The sequence below is a fragment of the Siniperca chuatsi genome, linkage group LG20 (genome assembly GCF_020085105.1).
Source record: "Siniperca chuatsi isolate FFG_IHB_CAS linkage group LG20, ASM2008510v1, whole genome shotgun sequence".
In the NCBI taxonomy this organism is placed as follows: Eukaryota; Metazoa; Chordata; class Actinopteri; order Centrarchiformes; family Sinipercidae; genus Siniperca; species Siniperca chuatsi.
The window spans coordinates 1,404,284-1,423,773 of record NC_058061.1 but is presented as its reverse complement, the minus strand read 5'-3'; the positions used below and the strand labels follow the sequence as shown (position 1 = coordinate 1,423,773).

The 19,490-nt window shown below is 47.1% G+C and overlaps 1 protein-coding gene across 8 annotated transcripts in view; it reads left to right on the top strand.

The window, feature by feature from the left end:
• The window catches only part of ankfn1 (ankyrin repeat and fibronectin type III domain containing 1), a 127,500-nt gene that overhangs the window by 89,970 nt on the left and 18,040 nt on the right, over window positions 1-19,490 (top strand). For all 8 annotated transcript variants that reach the window (XM_044178264.1, XM_044178262.1, XM_044178259.1 and 5 more), the window contains 7 exons: window positions 1,031-1,121; window positions 3,370-3,477; window positions 11,248-11,347; window positions 13,637-13,769; window positions 15,797-15,913; window positions 17,438-17,653; window positions 18,491-18,657. In XM_044178264.1, the coding sequence (XP_044034199.1) occupies window positions 1,031-1,121; window positions 3,370-3,477; window positions 11,248-11,347; window positions 13,637-13,769; window positions 15,797-15,913; window positions 17,438-17,653; window positions 18,491-18,657 (932 nt within the window). The remainder of the gene's footprint in view (window positions 1-1,030; window positions 1,122-3,369; window positions 3,478-11,247; window positions 11,348-13,636; window positions 13,770-15,796; window positions 15,914-17,437; window positions 17,654-18,490; window positions 18,658-19,490) is intronic.

Here is a 19,490-nt window from a genome sequence, read left to right as displayed (position 1 = left end):
CCTCCGCTCGCTCTCTTCCTCTCCTGTCTCCTGTCGTAGCATATAAGCATCGTGTTCTTTCATCAGCAGCGTTTAGAGGAACATTAAGCCGTTTTCCTGCGGATTTGCCTCAAAAGCCGAGTAACAGTTGCAGCGCGGAAAGCTGTGTTTGCGATTAAACAAACGGCGTGTTAATTAGTGAGCTTTAAGCCGGATTTACAGGATTGCAGATAAAGCCCTGACAACTGCTTTCTGTTCACCGCACCAACAAACAGCCTCATTCAAAGCACTGACACGTTTGATTCAGTCGTGTTTTGGTATAATGTTGGTGTAATCTTTTCTTTCCATATTCCCAATAACTTCGCTGCCATGTGTTTGTTGAGTGGCGTCAATGACATTTGAAGAGTTTAGTGGAAGCTGTCGTTCATTATGCAGTCTGTGCATCACTGTCTGCCACATAATAAATACACCGACTGTGGTGCATCTGCTGTTTGCCATTTAGAGCAGCCCTGAAAACATTTAGAAGAGAACATGCTGCCTGAATGGAAAGGACAAGATACACTGTGGGCGTATAATGAGTCAAGCCAATAAATGGACTTCAGTCCGAGTCAGAATTCACGTCTCAAATGTTAGTGTGAACAGCACTGATTTGCAAAACCACCACAAAGAGACGCAGAACGACCGCAAAGTCTCTGAACGACGGCATAGTGATACAAACCACCACAGAGACTCACGACGAACACCACAAGATGCAAAACGATCGCAAAGAGACACAAAACAACGGCAAAGCGACGCAAAATGGCCGCTAAATGACCAGAACAAGATGCAAAATGGCCGCAAAGAGACTCAAAACTTCTGGTTTCAGTCTTTTCACCAGATATTGGACCTGCTCCCATTCAGAGCATTAGTGAGGTCCGTGTGATGTTGGGCGATAGGCGCTGTCCACATACTTTTGGCCATATAGTGCACAGTATACACAGACCTTATTTGCATGCAGTGGGCACTTTTCTGCTAAATGGTGCCTTTATGCTAACAGATTTTTACATTTCAGGGTCGGCTCTACTACGTTCGAGTGTCGGCTTATAACATGAAGGGCTGGGGTCCGCCCGCCTCCTCCCTCCCTCCGTCCGCAGCTCCGTCCAGTAAGTTCACTCTCACACTCTTTGTTCTCCATCACTTTTCAATGCTGATAATCTCGCTAATACGGCGGATTACAGCTTCTCTGACTCCAGGCTTCATCGCTGCTGCAGAGACTTTGCTTTATTAGAGAAGAAGCATTTATTCTCGAAGAATCGCCGTGAGAAAAATCTCTACCTCATAAGTCCGTTTACTTTATTTACACAGTTTTATAGCCACGCTGTCACTCTGTTGGTCCAACACTTTAATCCAGAGCGCTGAAACAAGTACTCGATCAGTTCGCAGAATGTTTTAAAGCTCCAGTGTGGAACATTTAGGAGGAGCTGTTGGCAGAAATGGAATATAATATTTATAAGTATGAATATGCCGTTTATATCTACAGAGGGGGCGGGTCCCTTTCCACGGAGGCCGCCATGTTGCACCGCCATGTTTCTACAGGAGCCCAGAACGGACAAACCAAACACCGGCTCTAGAGAGGGCTGTTTGCGTTTTTCTCGAGTTTCGCTTCACCGTAGTTTCTCCTCCACGCCTGGAAGGGGAGGGCGAGGCGAGCGGTGTTCACATTTTTCCGCTCGATGCCACTAAATCCTCCACACTGGACCCTTTTTAAGGCATTTATCAAGTAAAAACACCAAACGTGCTCTGGTTGCAGCTTCTGTGATGATTTGTTTCTTTGCTCTGTTTTGTGTCACTGAATTTCTTTGGGTTTTTGGTTGGGCCGACAAAACCAGACGTGTGAGGACGCCACCTTTAGGAACCTGCGATGGACGTTCAACGCTGTCCTCAGAGGATGAGTCCTACTGACTGCGGTGATCCTCTGACCTTTCCTCTAGCGCCACCATGAGGTTCACATTGTAGTTTTTAATAAAATATCTCAACAACTGTTTGATCGATTGCCATGACATCTCTTACAGATGGTGCCCAGAAGGCGAATCCTAATCATTTTGATGATGCTCTGACTCATCTCATCTAGCGCATCTTAAATTGAATGCACGTTTTATGTAATCTTTGTGAAATCAGTTTTTCAGGCAGAGAACATGTTGTACTGTACATGAATTGTTAGATGAGATGTCGCTCAGGGGTGAGATTTAAAGGCTCAGAAGGGAGTTTTTTCCACCGATGCATCGATTAACTCAAAACCAAATATAAAAACACACAAAACCTGAGCTCCAGTGGAAGCTCAGACGATGGAAACATGATGGAAACGTGACGTTTCTGTTAATTTCATGTGTTCATGTGAGGAAGGCTCCAGCCTCCTCATCGCTCCACACACACCTGATGCTCACCTTCAGCTCCTCATGCTTCATGGCGTCAGCAGTTATTATATATTGATTATATATAACTTTCACACCTCACACAACAGGAAATACTATTTACAGATATTCAGACTTTTTTTTTTTCAAATTTCTGCCGTTTCCACTCTCGTTTTTTAATGCGCAAACTGCAAGACTGAAACCACTTGAATGATAATAACGACTTTAACCGGCGCCGCTGGTGATAATTAGTGTAATGAGTTAAACAGACGTGCGTTAGTCTTTCCTTTGGTCAGTAAACAGCGAGTCAGCTGCGAGTGTCTGTTCTGATCTTAAGTCCTCGGGTTGGGAACATTGGTTTCATCTCTCCGTCACGACTCTTTCTTTCTGCACATTCAGTACTGAAGCCTTGAGCTGTGTGTGTGTCTGGCTTTGTGTGGATGTGTTGAAGTGTGTGTGTGCACATATGTCAGAAGCAGAGGACTGAAAGTGCGTGGGTGTGTGATTTTAAAGAGGCAGAAAAAGAGAACAGAGAGAGTGGAAGCATGACTACACCTCTGTGGTGCTTGAAATACATTAGTCCCTCCAACTGTTGGCGAGATGTTTCACATAAAAACACCGGTGTGAACCTCGTGGTGGTGCAAAAACAAAGACATTAGGATTCATCGTCTGGGAACCACGAATGTCTGAATGAATTTTCACGTCAGTCTGTCTTTGTTTCCTTCTGTAGGGGAGCTGATTTTAACATCTATAGCATCATAAAATACTGATTTTATCAGCAGTGCAGCAGCCATGCTTCCACAATAAGGTCTGAACTTTACAGCACCTCACTGTGACCGGGCTCAACTCATCATGTGCCTGTACAGGTTTATCCGCTCTGCAGAGTTAGTGAGGACGACTGAAGGCTGAAGTCGAGAGAAGACGATGCTTTATTTAGACCGAACTGTAACATCTTAGTGAGGACGTCCTCTCAGCGTTTGTCCCCCGGTTGTTTGTTCAGATTGGAGGGAGAGCGACGGTCGGGAGCCCAGGAGACGAGGCCACATCGAGGCCATGGAGCGTCTGCTGCAGCAGGTCCGAGCAACTCACACACACTACTGCTGCGGAGGTGAGTGTCTCTGAAAACAACCATTACACACAAGTGTCCGCGAAGGTCTGAACCCCGTCTGTACACAGACCTTTCACAGGCGTCTGGCTTCATGACTCCCCACCATCTCTGTCGCTTTCTGCAGACAGAAAATAATTTGATGAACTTGTTGGAGCTTGTCTCTGTTAGCTGTAAAATCTTATCCTTATCTATTTTAAAGCTCCACTAGTCAATATTTTTAATATTAGCATTGACTGAAATGACTCATGTTCATGTTGGACACAGCTACTTTATAAGATGATGATAATATCGGTGAATGACCTTTAGGAGCCAAGCCGTAAATCTGTTGCACCTTTAGCCACACCTACCGGTGATGTCAGAGAGTACCAAACACACCTGAGTACACTTCTACATCACTGCAGCAAGGTGACAACTTTAGCCACTGGAGATCAGCAAAGAGAGGCGTTTTCACTTCAGGACTGAGTTTTCTTTCATCCAACCAGATAGATTTTTTTATTTCTTCCTTTCAAAAGCCAACGCAGCAGAGTCAATTCACATCTCTCCCTTTTCAAATGGTATTTAAAAGCAGGGCACAGTGTTTTCTCACAGGGGTATGTCCATTTTTTACTTAAATACAGAAATCAGTGTAGAGGGAGATTATTCTGTACCAGAGAGGGAGTCAGAGGCTGAACGATGTTGCAAAATCAAACCTGGACCACAACAAAAAACAAACACGGATGGTGTAAAAAGGATAAAGAGAACAAGGCTGCCGTCTGGTGCAGATCTCAACCTGTGGCCGTCGAGCTGAATGTGAAAGATAAATGTTCAGAAGCTCTGCGAGTGTCAGATCAGGTCACAAAGTTTGCAGCCAGACCTCCCGTACCGACTGCGATTTTAACACGTCGAGGTCGACTCCACGTGAACTTCAGCTTCGACTGGCAGAGCTGAACGGAAGGCTTCGATTCGGCCGAGCGTCAGCAGCGTGGGAGGAACGAGCTGCTGAAAGAGCGTAGCCGGACTTCAAACGCTGTCATTGTCTCTGCGTGGATGTTTTCACGATACACGGAGCTGCGTTTTGTTTGAGTACAGGTGCCAGTGCAATACCTGGCTGTTGGTACTGTATAATATGTGTCCGTCCCCCCCCAAAAAAAAAAAATCAGCCACATTTGTTTCATGTTGTCAGATGTAAAATAGTGTCAAAACCATAAAAATACAGAGCAAAAACCATAAAACTCTGATTTACAGGAAATATTCAATCAGAAAATAAGTACAGAATTATCTCAACGAGTGCTTCAACCTTCAGTTTTTAACGGCCTCCGCCAGCTGATTCAGAGGTAATGAAGCATACTGAAAATGTTTTTAACCCAGAACTATACCAGGGTCCATGAATGCCTCTTCACAGCACGGCACACACACACACACACACACACACACACACAGTAGTTGCCGGGGGAGCCCGTGTACATAAATAAACTTTAATAAGTTTAGCCATTCTGGATTATCCACCTTTAATATGTTTTAGTATGTCACACGTGTAGCGCTGCTTTGTAAATCATCCCACTGGAGTGAAAACACTAAACACACCTTTCATTCAAGAGTGTGTGAGAGAGTGTGTGTGAGTGAGTTTCCATGCACCTGTTTCTGCTCATAATTCGATGTTTTCTGCTGTGCCGAGCCGGAGGAATTGGTGTGCAGTTAAAGATTTCTCTGGAAGAGCAGACATTTTAGATTAGATAGAAACTTCGGGAGACGGTGAGATCCCTTAAACACATTTTTACTCTCGCTGGAACTTTATAGTTAGTTTTCTAAACGTTCGCTGTTTTTATGTGTGTGTGTGGTTTGCTTAAATATTTTCACTCTGCAGCGAAGCAGCAGATGTACTTCAGGAAGTACATCACGTTAATCGGCTCCCGTCAGGAGCGCTTTGACGCTCGCTGTTTTGCTGACGTGGACACGAGGAATCGGGACTGAACAAACAAAACGACGCTCTGAGCAGGTCGACTACGTTACAGGCACATTTCGCAATTTTCTGTAGCGACGGTTATTTAACTTTTAATGGAGTACATTTACTTTTTGGCTATTAAATCTGTACGCAATAACCAACAAGTGAAAACACATTTGTAGAAGTCTTGCAGATGTATTCAGACTCTTGGCTCGTTTTCTGTTGACTCGATTCTCATAATTTAACTTTTTCTCTCAGAAATACTGCTCATGTCTTGCAATAGTATGAGCTGTTGTGGGATTTTTAAATTTATGAATTTATCTCTGAGCTATTCTTGAAGTCACCTGTCCGCCCCCGCACCACCTGCCCCACCCGGCAGCTCCTGCAGCATTTCAGGGTGTAGATGTTGTCAGGGAGTCGCAGCGTGGAGGAGTCTGACGGAGGAAAAGAGCCAATCAGGAGCTCCGAGCACAAACAGCAGCTTCATGAGGACGCACCGAGTGTGTGTGTGTGTGTGTGTGTGTGTGTGTGTGTGTGTGTGTGTGTGGTGGGAGAAAAAACCCACCGTCACTCAACCGACTCTGAGTCAACAGCTATGATGTCACTGGGGTCACTGCCAGCACACACACACACACACACACACACACACACACACACAGAACAGACGAGTCGTTTTTCGGAGGATTTTTCAAAGCTGCGAGTTTTTGGGCAAACAGAAAAAAATGTCTCAACAAAAACAAAAGTCGTTCATGTGTGTGTTTGAATTTATGTTTGGAGTGCACGGTCAATTAGTCATTATCCCAGCAGTGTGTGCAAATGTAATATGTGTGTGTGTGTGTGTGTGTGTGTGTGTGTGTGTGCTCTGCGGGGTGTATATTTATACAATTTATTCTCAGAGAGCCAAAAATAAATGTGTGAAATTAATCAGTGTGAATACAAAGCCACCACTATAGAGCAGAGAGAGCTCGTTTAGCAGCCTGGATATCCTAATTTATGATGTGTGTGTGTGTGTGTGTGTGTGTGTGTGGACACACACACACACACACACACACACACACACACACAAGGAGCTGTGTTCCCCTGTAGATGGAAAATCACTCAGATGCACATCATGATGTGGTGGACCTTGATTTCTGTCTATTCCACTAAATTAAGCAATTAACTAATTACTGATCAAGCAATTAGTGTTTGAAGTGTGTGTCACTCGCGAACGCGTCTGTCTGTCTGTCTGTCTGTCTGTCTGTCTGTCTGTCTGTCGTATCCATTGTGTGCGATGGCAACAGATAAAGCAATGCTCCGTGACGCCTCGTTAGTCGTTGAGTCTCTTTATTCACGTTAAAGTGGAAAGGCGAGTCTTTCGCTGCTCGCACCCCTTTCCTCCACGCCGAGTCTGTTTGCAAAAGCTTGACGTTAGTAAGTTTTATAGTTTCATATAGTTTTCTTGCTCATGGTGGGATTTGTTGGGTCTCTGTAAATAATATTATAAAGAGTACAGTCTAGACCTGCTCTGTAGGAAAAGTGCAACAAGATAACTTCTGTTATGAATTGGCGCTGTATAAATAAATTGAATTGAAACAGTTACTACACTCACTACGGAGACTCAAACTGTGTTTTTAACGAAACCAAATCGCTTTCAGTTTGCTGTCGATAGAATTGGGATCTGTTGTTGTAAAGTTACATTTAGAAACGACACCATCAGTCGTTTCAGCGACGAAACAGAGTTTGCGTTCACGTGACGGCGCCCTCTAGAGGTCGAAGTCATTATGGCTCTTGTCCGTTTGGAGGAAGTCAGGTGACGCAGAGGGAGGAGGTCAACAAAACATCAGTCCAGTTTCCTGCCAACAGCCAACGCTGGTTTCTTTTAACTATGACCTCCATCGTTCTCTAACCTTAATCACTTGGTTATTATTGTAACCATGACGACGAAGGTCACTTAGCATTGCCAAAGTAGTCACTTTAACCCTAACCGAGTTAGTTTTGTGCCTAAACCAAACGCCGCTGTCGTCCTGTCCACGCTGGAGGACATCTGCAGGGCGTCGACCAACGACGTCATTTGTCCATTTGTCTTCAAGAAGCAGCCGTTACAGAGCTGAGCTCAGCTGGGGTCAAAGGTCAACAAGCCCCGCTCGGCTTCCACACACTGCGGACTTCAGCACAATAATGACAATTTATTCTCTGTATTTCTGTATTTTCATTCTTCGCGTCCGCCTCAGCTTCAGTTGGGATTTTACATCTGTTGCATTTGCACGAATGGGCGGCAGCAATTAGATAAACTGTAATAACAACGTTAATGAAACATTAGAACAAACATGAAGTAGAAACTGAATAAACTCCCCTCTCTCTCTCTTTCCGTCTCGCTCTGCCTCGGACGGAAAGGCGGTCGCCTCGTTAATCGACTCCAGCCGACTCCAACCAGAACTCATTTCTTTATTTATCCAGAGTGACGTGCGGCGCTGCACAGTAGGCCGCCCCGCTCTTGTCATATTATCCACTTGTCAAACCCAGTTAGGCTCCAGCGCTCCAAACACATAGAGACTTTTTAAAGCTGGAGAGTGCCGGTGGCAGCCTCAACCTGTTACTGAAATAACAAGTCCAGTGTGTGTGTGTGTGTGTGTGTGTGTGTGTTTTCGTGGGTCTGCTGCTGAATGGCTTGTTAAACAGTCTCGCTGTTGAGACGTTTTGCAGACGCTCTGCTGCAGGTACGCTTGTATAACGCTTTGGAGGCGGTGGAAAGCTAAAGGTTGTGCTCTGCCTGTCTGAGGACGCACGGGTCGAGCTGCAGAAGAAATGTAGCCATTAGTGTTGCAGAAACATGATTATTGTGAGCGTGTGTGGATGCTGGAAGGTTTATTCTGACAGACTCTGAAAGGGCGATTTGAAAGATGAAAGTGCGTGAGTGCTGCAGCAGAGCCTGGACCGCACAGCCTGGACCGCACAGCCTGGACCGTAGAGCCTGGACCGTAGAGCCTGGGCCGTAGAGCCTGGATCGCACAGCCTGGACCACACAGCCTGGACCGCACAGCCTGGACCGTAGAGCCTGGGCCGTAGAGCCTGGATCGCACAGCCTGGACCACACAGCCTGGACCGCACAGCCTGGACCGTAGAGCCTGGACCGTAGAGCCTGGACCGCACAGCCTGGACCGCACAGCCTGGACCGCACAGCCTGGACCGTAGAGCCTGGGCCGTAGAGCCTGGACCGCACAGCCTGGACCGCACAGCCTGGACCGTAGAGCCTGGGCCGTAGAGCCTGGACCACAGAGCCTGGACCGTAGAGCCTGGACCGCAGAGCCTGGACCGTAGAGCCTGGACCGCAGAGCCTGGACCGCACAGCCTGGACCGCAGAGCCTGGACCGTAGAGCCTGGACCGCACAGCCTGGACCGCACAGCCTGGACCGCACAGCCTGGACCGTAGAGCCTGGGCCGTAGAGCCTGGACCGCACAGCCTGGACCGCACAGCCTGGACCGCAGAGCCTGGGCCGTAGAGCCTGGACCACAGAGCCTGGACCGTAGAGCCGGGACCGCAGAGCCTGGACCGTAGAGCCTGGACCGCAGAGCCTGGACCACAGAGCCTGGACCACAGAGCCTGGGCCGTAGAGCCTGGACCGCAGAGCCTGGACCGCAGAGCCTGGACCGTAGAGCCTGGACCGCAGAGCCTGGACCGCAGAGCCTGGACCGCAGAGCCTGGACCGCAGAGCCTGGACCGCACAGCGATTTCATGTTGAGATACAAAACAAAAGCTACAATCCACTTCCTCCGATCAAACCGTAGTAAAAGCCGGCAGATCTCTGCGGCCGACACCACACGCATGAACTGAGAACTTCTTTACGCAATCAGTTTATTTACGTCGGCACATTGTTTCTGTTTTATACGTCGTTAAATAATTATCAGTGATGTGAAAAAGTGTTTTTAAATGTTTCAAGTCGACGTTACATGAAACATCAACCAAATCTAATTAATATATAATATTAATATAAATAATAACTGTGCTCATTATTTATTGTAAATGGCCTCAGACACATAGCATTGTGTCATACAAGGTACTTGTATATGGTGTTATTTACCTATAAAGTATTTTATTTATTGAGCCATTTGATGTGTTGTTGATGTATATATATTTTAAATAATTATTGTATATTATTATCAGTTTGTCTGGTTTTGCGTTAACTTGCTGTGATGATGTGTTGGGATGTGATTTTATGTTGTCTGATAATGTGATTGGACCGCAGGGGGAATGTTGTCTGTTTTTACTAAACTAAAGGGGATCTTAATAAAAAATAACACAGAACTCCAATAATCTCCATTCAGTGCGTGAATGAAAGTGCAGGGTTCTGGTCGAAACAAACAAAGTATACCAGCTCTTATTTGGGAACAAATGGACTTTTTCTTCTAATTTAAATTATAAAAACAAACTTCATAATATGCAATAAGTGAATAATGTAATTTCATAACAAATACCGAACTTTGGTTTACTCCAGGTCTCACTTGCCATATTTAATGTGAAACAGGTGTCCAGGCCCACATTTACAACACTTAATGTACGTGTCTATTATCCCAGTTGATAATTGGTTGTTAATCCCATTTACATTTTCTTCTGGCTTGTCTATTCTCATCAATATTATTGATTATTCAGTTCATAACCTGGTGATACAAACCGTCCAACGAACCTCGCGTGCTAACAGCACGGCTCAGACGGACTGTGATGAGACGTGCTTCATCGTTCATGCTCCCCTCAGGATGAACTGTAATAACTCTGCTGATCCTCTGACTTTCCATCTAGCGCCACCATCAGGTCGACATGTTAACGTGTCCGACACTTTGGTTTCTGACCAAACACCTGCAGAGCTGATGGCGCTCCCATCAGCCTCAGCTGCACTCTGTGTTCACTGCTAACTAGCTAATGTTAGCATGCTAACACGCTAAACTAACATGGTGAACATTATAGCTGCTAAACATCAGCATGTTAGCATTTAGCTCAAGTACAGCCTCACGGAGCTGTTAGCATAGCTGTAGACTCATTTTTTCTGGTATGTTTCAGTCCTCAGGGGCAGAAAATGGAAAACTCTTCCCCTCCTCCTCCTCCATCCCTTCATCATGCCGTCTGTCTGTACGGTGGCGTGTTTGTGACGGCGTGCGGTGGACTTGTTTCCGCCGGTCGTCTGTAGCCGAGCCACCGGGCAGAACAGTAGCTCACCAACATGTTTGTGGGCGTCAGACGGCTCCACGTCTGCCGTCTGTTTACAGGCCGGTAATTATGTGACGCTTAATTAGCCGGAGTAAAAAGGGGCGCTGTGGTCTGGAGATTGGCATCGCTGAGCGGCCGGCCGCCGTCCTCGCAGTGCCAGAGGGAGAGACGGGGGACGGGAGGGAAAAGAGATAGACAGCCTAACGAATGAACGAGATAAGATATCGTTCGGTCAGACTGGCAACATGGGAGAGTGACTCGACCCGGCTGACCTCGTAAACAAAGAGAAACGCTCGCACACGCACTGCTGTTCATTACTGTTTCTCAGTCTTTGTTGGTCCGCAACAGTCTGAAACTGATCGTTTCCAAGAGTTCAAGAAACGTCTGGGAAGTTTGGGACAGTTTGCACATCGAAGGCAGATTCATAACTTTAGTTTCCACATCTTCATCGAGAAGAACACTTCAGATCGATGGAAACAGCCCGGCTGAATGATCCGTTACCATCTAACGTTAACCAAACGTATCAAACCCAGTCGAGGAAGCGAGATCCGGAAAATCGGGCATTTTAAAATAAAATGCGCAGGAACCCTGATGCAAAATTTAAATTTAAAAAAGCAGAATTCTTCTGATTCTGACGAGTGTATTTTTCCCTTTCTCTCGTCTTCAGACACCTCGAAGCTCCAGAACCCGAGCAGGAAGCAGTCCGTCTCCAGAAGCCTGAAGCACCTCTTCAACTCCTCCAACAAGTTTGTGAAAACACTGAAAAGGTTTGTCAAATGGAAACATTCTACAAGTCTGCCGCATCATTTTAGACGCGTGAACGCAATATTCAGATTTAGTGTCTTTGGAAACTTTGGAAACTCCGTTAGACTTTTAAATGAAGTTCTGTGAGTCTGTTTGTACAGACGGCTTCAGTGACGTTAAAAGCTCGGCCCCCCCAGGCCTCCCTCCACAGCCACTCCCCCAAAACACGTTTTGTGCCCGCAGGCAGGTGGGCAGGCAGACAGGCAGGCAGGCAGGCAGGCAGGTAGACAGGTAGGCAGGCAGGTAGGCAGGTAGACAGGCAGACAGGCAGGCAGGCAGGTGGGCAGGCAGACAGGCAGGCAGGCAGGTAGACAGGTAGACAGGCAGGCAGGCAGGTAGACAGGTAGACAGGCAGGCAGGCAGGTAGGCAGGCAGACAGGCAGGCAGACAGGCAGGTAGACAGGTAGACAGGCAGGCTGGCAGGTAGGCAGGCAGGTAGACAGGCAGGTAGGCAGGCAGGTAGACAGGCAGGTAGGCAGGCAGGTAGACAGGCAGACAGGCAGGTAGGCAGGCAGGTAGACAGGTAAGCAGGCAGGTAGACAGGCAGGCAGGCAGACAGGTAAGCAGGCAGGTAGGTAGGCAGGCAGGTAGACAGGTAGGCAGGCAGGCAGGCAGACAGGTAAGCAGGCAGGTAGGTAGGTAGGCAGGTAGACAGGTAGACAGGCAGGCAGGCAGACAGGTAGGCAGGCAGACAGGTAGGCAGGCAGGTAGACAGGTAGGCAGGCAGGCAGGTAGACAGGTAGACAGGCAGGTAGACAGGCAGGTAGGCAGGTAGGCAGGCAGGTAGACAGGTAGACAGACAGGTAGGCAGGCAGGTAGACAGGCAGGTAGGCAGGTAGGTAAGCAGGCAGGCAGGTAGACAGGCAGGTAGGCAGGCAGGTAGACAGGCAGGCAGGCAGGTAGACAGGCAGGTAGACAGGTAGACAGGCAGGTGGCAGGCAGGTAGACAGGCAGGTAGGTAGGCAGGCAGGCAGGTAGACAGGCAGGTAGACAGGCAGGTAGGTAGGCAGGTAGACAGGCAGGTAGGCGGGTAGGTAGGCAGGCAGGCAGGTAGACAGGCAGGTAGACAGGCAGGTAGGCAGGCAGGTAGACAGGTAGACAGGCAGGTAGACAGGCAGGTAGGCAGGCAGGTAGACAGGCAGGTAGACAGGTAAGCAGGCAGGTAGGTAGGCAGGTAGACAGGTAGGCAGGTAAGCAGGCAGGTAGACAGGTAAGCAGGCAGGTAGGTAGGCAGGTAGACAGGTAGGCAGGTAAGCAGGCAGGTAGACAGGTAGGCAGGTAGGTAGGCAGGCAGGTAGGCAGGTAGACAGGCAGGTAGGCTTACCACAGGCCTGCGACAGCCACAGATAACAGATCTTTATGTTTGTTTTTCGGAGCATGTGATTTATTGATTGCTGTCTGGGTGTAAAGAGAATTTCAGCAGGTTAATGCTTCACGAGCAGCCATTTCAGCAGCTGCAGTCAGCAAATGAGCTGGTTAGAGTGAGAGTTGTCTTTGTATTGACGTGTTTACGATCTGTAAAATGTTTGAAATGTGTCTTCCGTTGTCGATGGATGCCTTATTTCATCGTCGATAGTCAGTGTGTGACCTGCGGTAGGTGTGGGACCTGCGGTAGGTGTGGGACCTGCGGTAGGTGTGGGACCTGCGGTAGGTGTGGGACCTGCGGTAGGTGTGGGACCTGCGGTAGGTGGCGGTCTGTATCGTGGTGAATGGGGATCAACAGTAACACGGATTTTAACCGCCAAAACAAAAATCCCTGTCAGTCTAAGCGTACGCTTTAGAAGTAAAATTCTCGCCGCTTTACCGAGCTGTCGCGCAGCCCGTTCCTCTGGCACTACATTCTCTCCCGTATTCCTACGCATACGCCACAGTACGCAGCTGAGCGTCTGCAGCGGTCCGCTTCTCCGAACCGGCTGCACGCCGACCTCCATCTACTGCAGGTCACACGCTGACTATCGATAAGCACCTCGTACAGTAAAAAAAACAGAACTGTCCCTTTAATAAAAAGCAAAAATCGCTGTATGAAGCATTTTCAACATCAATAAACGAAACAAAAAGCACCGAATTTATTTCCAGAAACGGATCTAATCACCGCTCAAACAAGTGACAGGAGGCGACTTCGACGTGCTTTCACCTCACGGAAGCAGCGCCTCCAAAGGAGAGGCGTCCTGTTCGTGACGAATGTGGTTTCATTTCGACAGTATAGCATGAGATGTGTCACCTTTACCTTCCCGTGATGCGTGTGTCTGCAGGGGCATCTACCTGGCAGCCGTGTTCTACCATAAGGACAGCTTACTGGTGACAGCGGAGGACCAGATCCCCATCGTGGAGGTGGACGACTCCTACAGCAGCTCCCTCATGCAGGACTTCCTCTGGTTCACTAAGGTACGGCGCACCGCCTCCTGAAGCACTCTGCTGCTGCCAACAGAGACGCTTGCACTGTCGTCGCCACAGGCAACGTAACGGCGGCCCGACATGGAGGGCGGTACGTCCGGCAGATGTACGTCATGCAGCAGAGGAAGAGGAGAGTGGCAGGATGTGAAGATGTGGTGAAAAGATGAGTCGGCTGTTGGCAGCACGTTCCCATCGAAGTATGTTGCTGGTTAGGTTTGAAATCCGCCACAGGGAGTCCGCTAAGAGACGGGCAAAGATGGCGGAAATATGGGAGTAACCCGTTTATTTGTCACCACAACAACTCAGTTATTAGGTTCAGTATGTGTGTGTGTGGTTTTTCTATAAAACAGAAAAAACAGAGTAAAAATAAATACACATAATATTAACATTGGCTGTTAAACAAAAATACACAATGTATATTTAGCAAAATACAAATTAAAAGGATTAATAGTTGCAAGAAATTAGGTGTGTCACGCACGTTAAGTTAAACAATAAAACAGCTTAATCTGTTCGATACAGCGGAGCTCGGTCTGCGCATCAAGTTGTTTACAACTTAGAATCTCTCGAAAACGAGCGCTTAGACGAGTGAACTGCCCCGACATACAAACCAAATATACAAACACAACATCAGCGTCAGCGAGTATGAATAAAGGTAACATGTATACAGCGTAACATCGTGCTGAAGACAATAATCTCTTCTCATCAGCCACAGTGACGCACTTTATAAAAGCAAATAGAAAACCATAACACACAAGCGGTCCTACAAAGATCACATATAACGCACTTACTTTCAACAGACGACCCGTGAACGCTGATTGGCTGCTGTGCTGGATGTCGATCATTCGATCTCGGCAAACAGAGAGAGAGAGATTTATATCAGAAGGCAATATTATTCTGACGAATATAACGGCCTTTTTAACGAGTGGTGCTACGAACAGTCCTCATACTGCTACTGTCAGTCACACAGTCTCAGCCACAGCAGAGCTACGTATGTCACCGTGGTCCTCCGACTCCTGGACGACCCCCGGAGATGGAGACAGAGCTCTATACGACGCCATATGTCTGTTCGTGTGTCTCGATAACGGGGGGGCTCAGGCGTCGTCGTGGTGTGCAAGGCAGGACAGGAAGTTAAATGTGTGTTTTTACAGATCCGCTCTCAGGGATTTGTTGGTTTGGGGATTTAAATGTGTGAAATATCAGGTGGGCAAGCGAATCACACGGAAATGTAAATCCGTCTCTGGGCCGTCCTCACATCCTGACGTCTGGTCAGAGGTACAGGATTCAGAGGGTTTTATTGATCCCAATAAACACTTTAAATTGTGATTCAGCATGAACTGCCACACAGCTCAGGTCTGATCTTTTCTTTCATCACGTTCTGTATTACCAGCACCTTTTAATGTCTTCACTCGTCTTATTGTCTCATTATGTTTTATTCTTCCTCTTTCGGGACAATAAAGGTCTTCATTCAAACTGAGGACAGAATTTGTTGATTTTTCTCTGGAAAAGGTGACTGTACTCGAGCTGTATAATTCACTGCACTAAATTATTCTCACTCTTAATAAATAAAAGACAAAACATTCACGGAAGCTGCAGTTTAGATAAAAATGTCCAGCAGCTGGCAAAATAAAACGACTCAGCTGTTGTGATTCCCATTTCGGACAGAAGTCAAAGAGTGAGGTGCTGAGTGCAGTCACTGCTGTCGCCTTTAACTTTTTCCACTTCTGCTTCTACACCTGCTCAACAAACCAGACGGAAATCAGACGGCTGAAGGTGTATTTTCACTTTAGAAAGAGTTATTCTGTCCCAGTGTTTCAGGCTCCTCCCCGTGTTCACCTGAGAGCCGCAGTCTCCTGTTGGCCGCTGCAGTAATCAGGTGCTAAGTGCTTTGCTCAGAGGCACTTCGATGCTCATTGGATCTCCTCAGATGTGTGTTTTAAATCTGTGACTGAGTTTCATGAGGCGCTGCAGTTTAATGACTTTCTCTCTGCGTAGTTAACTGTCTGTCTGTGTCTCTGCAGCTGTCCTGTATGTGGGAGGACGTCCGGTGGCTGAGACAGAGTATGTCGGTGTCCATGTCGTCGTCCTCCACCCTGCAGGCCAGGCACAAGATGCTCACGGCCGCCGGCCAGCTGCAGGTCAGGACCCGAAACGCTACAACGCGCGACCTGAAACTGATAAGCTGTGCAGCGTTTAAACTCGCAGTGTCAGAGTCAGAAGAGATTTGTTTTAGAAAGTCCCTAAAATGAAATGTTCTAAAATCATTTACAACTTCCATATAACGTTTGTAAAAGTGCATACTTCCTGTCAACAAACTCAATAACAAACATTCACTTTCATTTTCTGTTGCATCTGTCCAAATAAAGTGGAATATGTTAACTTAATGTTCTAATTAGTAACTGAATACACGTAAATTCATTTTGGTATTATATCAATATATATCTGCTTGGTATTTTGACTTGTGTACTTTACAGAAGATTTATTTTTCTGCAGTTACAGCGCCCCCTACTTTAGTTATAATGGTGCAACCGTAATTTAATTATCTTCATATTAGCGATAGATCAAATATCTGTGTAATGTAAAAGGTGTCACCAACTCTGCGGCTCTGCGGGGCTCTTTAGCCTCTTTTCCCTCATTGTTTTAATATGTACAGCTCGATCTGCTGCCCCCAAGTGGCCAAAAAATCAATTAATGCAGCTTTAATTGGTGCGTCTGCGTGGACAGACACTGAAACAGTTTGTAATATCACTTAATGTCCTGCAGCAGTTATAATATCTACAACAGGCAGCTTTGAGCACGCTGCTGTAGGTTTGAACCACAGACTGTATGAAGGACCGAATGCAGGATGAACACAACGCTGTGCGTGTCGAAATAACATAAACCCAAAGTATCGTTAAGTGGGAATCCGTGCTAATGTTAGCAAGCTAGGCTAAGTAGCGTCCACTGTCTGCGTGGAATACAAATTTAACAGGAGACAGCACTATGTGGACTTGGTACTCCGATCATTTTCCGCAGTGTAGAAAGTAAAAGTCCTTCAGAATTATACTTAAGTAAAACTACAAAAGTATTAGCATTAAAATTTACTTAAAGTACCAAACATAACAGTACTCGTCATGCAGAACGGCTCGTTTCAGAACTATATATATATATATATCACTGGATCGTAATTATTGGTGCATTCACGTGTTCATCGCTTTAATGTTGCAGCTGGTGAAGGTTTTGATTTTAATGACTTCATATACTGCCGGGCATCTTAATCTATAATAATACATCATCATTTAATCTGAATCTGTAATTAAATGTATCTAATAGTTGCAGTGCAGTAAAAAGTACAAAATTTTCCTTCGAAATGTTGTGAAATAGAAGTATGAAGTAACATAAAATGGAAATACTCAAGTAAAGTACAAGTAACTCAGAACTGTACCTGAGTAAATGTACTTGGTTAGTCACGGGTCAGCAGTCACCGCCGTTTAGATTTCCTCACAACATTTGAAAGGTTTGGAGAATTCAGCTTTCCGAACAATATTCAGTTCATCAGATCGGGAAAAGGATTGTTTCCTCCACAACAAAAAGATAACACACTCCGCAGATAATTAGTCATTTTAATGAGTAAATGAATCCTTCTGTTATCATCAGCTTGTTCTAACCTGCTCCTCCCGCAGAGCCTGCTGGGAACTCACAACCTGGGGCGGGTCCACTACGAGCCCATCAAGGATCGCCACGGCAACGTGCTGCTGGTGACCATCCGCGACATGGAGAACCAGCACTCGCTGTTCAGCGGGAAGTGGATGCAGGTGACCAAGCTGCAGAGCCAGAGGAAGTCCCTGTCCACGCCCGAGGAGCCGTACGCCCTCGACATCCTCATCATCACCATACAGGTGAGGAAGGACGGCTCGTTCAGAGGAGACTGAACTTCGTGACGCGTTTAATCAATGAGCGTCCGTTCCTCCGCGTTTCACATTCGTTTTATCTGTTGATGAAATGTTGTTGAGCAGCAGAACAAGCGATGTGACGAACCGGATGAACCACTTTACACCGTATCGTCAAATCTGCGTGGACGTCCTTGTCTGTATGCTTCCGTCTTCCCTCGCTGACGCTCTGCTGTCCGAATGGGAGCCAATCCGTCATTCTGTGTCTCTAAACCAGCGCTTCCCAAATGTTTTAGGCTCGTGACCCCTTAAAACAAAACGTCCTCACAGGTTGCAAACGTCTGATTTGTGCATGTGTCTTTTATATCGTAGAAAAGGTTTCAGTCTGGACGCTGTTTTCAGAATCAAGACGTTTCGGCTCCCACTTCTAAAAACAGAGTCCACACGACTACGACTGAAACCTTTTCTACGATAGGACGCTCCTGGACGAATGAGGGACTACGCCGTCTTATGTGTCTATTTCGTTTTTTTACCTCTCAGGTTGTTTGATTAGAATAATGTTTCGGAGGCCTGAAGAGGAGAAACATCGCAGTATTTCACGAGGAAAAAGATTAGAGCAAATCTCGACCCCCCTGAATGATCTTCGGAGCATCCCGACCCCCATTTTGGGAATCTCGGGCCATTTCTCTGGAAAAGCGAGCGAGTGCTTGTAACAGGGATTCCTTGTGTTTTTTGTTAACTGTGTCCCATTAGTCTGTTGGCAGGTTCACAGTGAGACAGTCTGTTCTCGTCCTCTGTAAACTCTCTGTCTGTCTGTCTGTCTGTCTGTCTGTCTTTGGGCTCCAGGACATTTTGGCGTACCAGCGGCGCAGCACTCACCGGCTGGCCCCGGGCCTCTACCTGGGCTTCCTGAAGCTCAGCAGCTCTGTAGACCAGATCAAAGTCCTGGTGTCCCAGCGGACCCCCAACATGCTCTGTCACGCCCGCATACGAGACAACGCCAACGTCTCCAGGTACGTGACACACACAGGGTGTACTGTTAGTATAAAAGCACAGAGAGACAGGAGCTCAGATTCAACCCTGAAGGCTTCGGTTTAAGGTCTCTGCTGAATAATAATATTGTGTAATAAGATAAATAAAGCACACAAACGCACCTCAAGGCCGAACTGGTTGGATGGGCAGAAAGAGAGTCGTGACGGAGGGATGGAGCTAATGTTCCCGACCTCAGCGCCTCAGAGGAGGCGGCAGCAGTCGCACGCGGACTCCGGACTTCACACCCACGTGTTCGCCTTAAATCGAGACGTGCATCTACACGCCTGGAACGCCACTGTAGAGTCCTTGTCCAGGTTATGGTCTCATTCAGGAGACCATGCGTGCACAGACCAGGAGAAAGCTGTCTGTGCAGGGTTGCGTTTGACTGAATCGCAGTAACAGCGGGTCGGGATGAACGATGACGATGTGTCAGCGTCGCGTTCACGAGCTGTGGACAGAACGGCGTTTCTTTAGGTTTGGTTCTTAAAGGGGAACAGCCAGCATCGCCGATGGGTGTGGTCCGAAGCGCTGCAGCTGTAACCACGCCCAACAGTGATGTCACGGTGTACTGACGCACCCTGGAGTACACCTGTACGTCAGTTGCTCTTTAATGAATTGCGACCAAGATGTTTACTGAGCGTAACATTTTACAGTGTAACGATGAACCTGCCGGCGCCCTCTGGTGGACGAACGCAGTTTCTAAATGACCTCAAATACATAAAGACATTTATTGTTATTACTGGCCAGCATACAGTGTACGCAGATACGGATAATAAGATACAGTAATGAGCTTGACGGGGCGATGCCGCGGTGG